The 5,533-nt window shown below is 38.4% G+C and overlaps 1 protein-coding gene across 1 annotated transcript; it reads left to right on the forward strand.

The window, feature by feature from the left end:
- The first annotated feature begins 1,384 nt into the window (after window positions 1-1,384).
- Window positions 1,385-3,636, forward strand: LOC121798692 (glucomannan 4-beta-mannosyltransferase 9-like). Its single transcript, XM_042197824.1, has 8 exons — window positions 1,385-1,798; window positions 1,871-2,123; window positions 2,187-2,297; window positions 2,378-2,514; window positions 2,591-2,704; window positions 2,783-2,982; window positions 3,062-3,256; window positions 3,342-3,636. Exons 1-8 carry the CDS (start codon window positions 1,388-1,390, stop codon window positions 3,499-3,501), a joined length of 1,581 nt encoding a protein of 526 aa, XP_042053758.1. The 5' UTR covers window positions 1,385-1,387; the 3' UTR covers window positions 3,502-3,636.
- The last annotated feature ends 1,897 nt before the right edge of the window (window positions 3,637-5,533 follow it).

Consider the following 5,533-nt stretch of genomic DNA (forward strand, 5'->3'; position numbering starts at 1 on the left):
AGTGTGAATCCAGTTTGTGTTTAAGAAATTGGGATAATTTGCTCTGATTTTAATATGTAAACCTCATTTTCTACAAATATTTCTCATTTATTTTTCTCTCTCTTTTATTTTTATTCAAATATCCAACTAAATGTTAGTAATATTTTTTAAGGACCGAAAGGAATAAAAAATACAGTAAACGAATAGAAAATTTCAATTTCCTTATAAATATTTAAAATTAAAAATATACTTTCATATTTCTTTTAATTTTTTATAAAATCATAAATTTGAAGTTTAATGTCACAATTTATCATAATCTATTACTCTTAAATTAGTTATTAACATTAGATTTATAAAATGTAATTATATAGTACTCATATTAAAAGTTTTATACGATTGGTATTTTAACTTGAGATGTATAAAAGGTAATAGTAATATGTGCATATTACTCGATAAGACATGCCTTGTCACCACCCCTGAGAGCATCCACAACCGTGCTCTTGCCAGCGAGCACGGTTGTGGGCCCGGACCCACTTTTTCTGCATGCTCTCTTGCAAGAGCACAACATCCACAGCTGTGCTCTTCCGCAAGGACGAACACAATTCAATTTAAAATTCAATTAAACAAAAGCATTTCCATAATATTAAAATTCATTAAAAAAACCTAAATAATATTACAAATGACAAATAAAATAAAAACGACATAATTAAAATCCTAAAAATTAAAAATTACATAATGAAAATACTAAAAATTAAAAATTACATAATTAGACTCCTAAAAATTAAAAATTACATAATTAAAATCCTAAAATTTGAGATTGAGAGAGTTGTTTGGTATAGTGTCATTTTTTGTGTTAGAAATGAGACTATTTATAGATGAAAGTATGAATTTTGGGGTAAAAATAATGAAAAATAAATAAATTAAAATTGTGGAAAAAATGGATATATTTTATTAGGAAGTAGGAAAATATTTTTTTATAAATTTTGAATTTTTCAGATTTTTTTCGATTTTTTTAAAAAATAATAAAAAAATGATAAATCAACGGGTCAATCAGAGCATGGCACGTCGACGGCTCGTGCTCTTGCTGTTGGCATGGACGTGTTCTTAGCTAAGAGCACGTCCGTGCCACTTGCAAGATATATCAGCACTATATCCGCGGACGGCGTCAACATCCACGAGTTTGTTATAAAAAGAGTAGGCCGCGAAATATTAGCACTCAGAAAATATTTAGCAAACCACAAAATACAACTTCTATAAACAGGTTGTTTCTCGTCTCCTCATCTCGTTTCTCGCATCATTCGCATTCCTCACCAAGGCCAGAGAACAAGTTTTTTCTGGCCAATTTCTGATACAAATAAAAAAAAAAAACGCGTGCCGTTGTGATTGTTGAGCCGCATTGATTTCAAAAATGGAGCGGTTTTCGGTGCTGCCGGAATCATTTTCCGGCGACATGACGGAGCAATTGCTGGTAATTTGGGGCCTAATTAAGGCCCCAATAATCGTGCCGCTGCTGAATATCGGTGTGTTGATCTGCTTGTCGATGTCAGTAATGCTGTTCATTGAGAGATTGTACATGGGCGTCGTCATCACCTTCGTCAAGATCTTCGGCCGCAAACCAGATAAGAGATACAAATGGGAGGCACTCAAGGACGATTTGGAGCGCGGAAACTCCGCCTATCCCATCGTTCTCATCCAAATCCCGATGTTCAACGAAAGAGAGGTCTATCAGCTCTCCATCGGAGCTGCATGCGGCCTCTCCTGGCCGTCCGACCGATTCATCGTCCAAGTTCTCGACGATTCAACCGACTCCACCATCAAGGTCTGTGCAATAGTAATAGTATTTCATTATCACAAGTATTTTGTATTCACTTACTAACATTCTGTTTAACAGAATATGGTGGAGATGGAGTGCCAGCGATGGGCGAGCAAAGGGATCAACATCAAATACGAAATCCGGGACAACAGGACTGGATACAAAGCTGGAGCCCTGAAAGAAGGCCTCACGCGCTCGTACGTTAAAAACTGCGAATATGTGGCAATATTCGACGCAGATTTTCAACCGGAACCGGATTTCCTGTGGCAAGCCATCCCTTTCCTCGTCCACAACCCTGCCCTCGCCCTCGTTCAAGCTCGCTGGAAATTCGGTATCATTTTTTTTGGGTGCTCAGTCTTTCAGTTTAACAAATACTAATAATTTCGCGTTGCAGTGAATGCGAACGAGTGCATGTTGACGAGAATGCAAGAGATGTCGCTAGACTATCATTTCACTGTGGAGCAAGAAGTTGGCTCATCTACATATGCTTTCTTTGGCTTCAACGGTATATAATCACAGATTCTTAAGATATGACTATATAGTTGCATTTTAGTAATACATTTTTTATGTTTGTGAAAATTCAAGGAACTGGAGGTGTGTGGAGGATTGCTGCAATCGAGGGGGCGGGAGGATGGAAAGATCGTACAACAGTTGAAGATATGGACTTGGCGGTTCGTGCAAGCCTCAAGGGATGGAAGTTTTTGTATCTTGGCTCTCTAGAGGTATTAACTGGAAAATGCATATTTTATGTAATGATGTACTAACAAATACACTGAGAGATGTTGGTTGTTGTTGCAGGTGAGAAACGAGTTGCCTAGCACGTTCAAGGCATATCGACACCAACAACATCGCTGGTCGTGTGGCCCTGCAAATCTGTTTAGAAAAATGTTGTGTGAGATTATAAGAAACAAGGTTGATCAATCTCTTTGGATTGAATATGAACATGGATTGGGAAAGCTAATCAAACTAACTACATGTGTTTATTTGCAGAAAGTAACAACATGGAAGAAGGTTTATGTGATATACAGTTTCTTCTTCATAAGGAAGATAATAGCCCATATAGTCACTTTTCTGTTCTACTGCATAGTGCTGCCTGCTACTGTGTTGGTACCCGAAGTCGAGATCCCGAAATGGGGTGCGGTTTACATTCCTACCATCATCACCCTCCTCAACGCAGTTGGAACTCCGAGGTCCCATTCGAGTTGGCCTAATGCCTTCATTTCACTTTTCTCTGTTTCATATCATGAGTTTGAATGTGTGTGTGTGTAGGTCAGTCCATTTGCTTATTTTCTGGATCCTTTTCGAGAATGTGATGGCAATGCACCGCGCCAAGGCCACCCTGATGGGGTTGCTTGAGATTGGGAAAGTGAACGAGTGGATTGTCACTGAGAAACTCGGGGAGGCCCTTAGGTTGAAATCCGCAATCAAAGCTTTGAAGAAACATCGGTTTAGGATTGGAGATAGGTACAATTTGTGATCACTGAATGCATTTCTTGATCATATATGTATGTATATGCAAGAATCTGATAGCTATTCTTTTCCCTTACAGAATCCATTTGTTAGAGCTTTTTACCGGTTGCTACCTCTTCTTTTGTGGCTGCTACGACTATTCGTATGGGAAACACAACTTCTTCATATACCTCTTTGTCCAGTCCATGGCCTTCTTAATCATGGGATTCGGCTATGTTGGGACCTTCGTCCCTTCGTGAGATCACTACGAGGAGAAGCCTTGCTTCGATTAGTGCTTTGCTGAATTTGGAAGCATGGGGCAGTCTTGGCTTCCAAGTTCTTGCTTCCCTTTCTCTACTTTTTTCAAAAATCTTTTATAATGCTTTTTAGTTAGAGTTCTTTGTTACATGTAGAAAGTAAGTGTATTCCTTTAGGTTAGGCCTAAGAGTTGGAGCTCAGGGTAGTAGAATTATGTTTTTTTCACAGAAAATTGTACATAATATACCATTGTTCATTTGAATCAATTTCATTTTCTGGTTGTTTGTGGATTCAAGATTGTCTATCTAAAAGATAGCAAAAAAACAGGAATTCAAAGCTAGTCTGGAAAGCAGCAGATGGAACAATAAGGCACACTGCACTGTAATTACCAAACAGACTTCCAATCCTAATTTTTTGTTTTCTGATAAAATAAAATAAATATGTAAAAAAAAGAGAAACACACAGAGTAATTGAACAGTACAAATTTATTGCTTCAACCTACTGGGATTAATAGGAGATGAATTAATAAGAGTCGAGACCAAAAACCAATACGAAAGAACTATTTTAATAATGAGTTTAATTTGAAGGTGTATCTAGTATAGTTGAAACCGCATCTATGCTCTAGGATTGGGAATAAATGATTTGATTACAACTATGCACTCAGCATTATTGTTGCTCACACAATTTTTTGGTAGATATACACTGTATTAATTAACAATAATGAACGCTTTAATACTATTTTATTGTTCTATTTTTAATAAATTTTCAATATTTAAAATCCGTGTTTTGGTATACCAACCGGTGCTTAGTTAGCAACTTAGCAGTATTGTAAGAGCATCCACAATAGGATGAATATCTTCACGGACTAGTACTAGGACAACTTAAAAACACCTTCTGTCATGTCACTAGGACATCCCACTACACTGTCATATTCACTAGGACATTCCACTGCACAATAATGAACAAGCACTAGGACATCCCAACAAACAAATTCACAATTTCACAAATACAGAATTAAAATTTAGACACGAATATGAGAAAAATGCAATCATAATTTCATTAAATTAAAAAATTAAAAAATACAATTCAACAAAAAAAAACATCGATTTCCATAAATTACATTATAAATATCAACGTGCACTCCTCCGCACCAACAACTCTTCAATTATATCCTGCTGGAGTCGAATATGAGCTTCTTGTTGGCGCATATCGGCAATTTGCTTGGACCCGTCCGACGTCATCATGAGGTATCCCCGTTCGTACATTGGTGGTGGCCACGCCATGGCTTGGCCCGACAGCATCTTCATTGGCCCAATCAGTTAGTTCTGCACCTTCTTGTTCTACGATCATGTTGTGCATTATAATACATGCGTACATGATATCAGCAATGCAGTTGTCATACCACAAACATGTTGGACCCTTCACCGCCGCCCATCGAGCCTGGAGCACACCAAATGCCCGCTCCACATCCTTGCGCGCTGCCTCTTGTCGGCTCGCAAAGTAGATCTTCTTTGGATCTATTGGGCATCTGATCGTCTTCATAAAGATGGGCCACCTAGGGTGTATCCCATCCACCAAATAGTAGCACATATCATGCTGGTTACCGTTGGCAACAAAATGAACGTCAACGAGCCGTATATATAGAGTTTTAAAAAAAAAATTAAAAAACTTAGCTTGTTCGTCAGCTCGTCCGTCGAGCTCCCACAATAGCGGACGAGACGATGGACGAGCGCATTAAACGACGGACGACCTCTCGTCTGTCTGGCTCGTCCGTCGAGCGCTAGCCGGTCGCAATAGTGGACGAGCGCGACGGAAGAGCGGCTCGCTGGTCGCTTGTCCACCGGCTCGTCCACTATTGTGGATGCTCTTATGTAACACAACGAGGTACCGTACACCGAGTGTCACATATTCTATCATCTTGTTTACTCATGTATTACTCAAATATAAAACACATTATGCAAATCATGTAATTTATAGAGCCCATGTAGGGCAGGGTCACATCAAGTAAATCATTTGCAGGTACTAAGTATCAAC

Source organism: Salvia splendens, chromosome 4 (genome assembly GCF_004379255.2).
Source record: "Salvia splendens isolate huo1 chromosome 4, SspV2, whole genome shotgun sequence".
Taxonomy (NCBI): domain Eukaryota; kingdom Viridiplantae; phylum Streptophyta; class Magnoliopsida; order Lamiales; family Lamiaceae; genus Salvia; species Salvia splendens.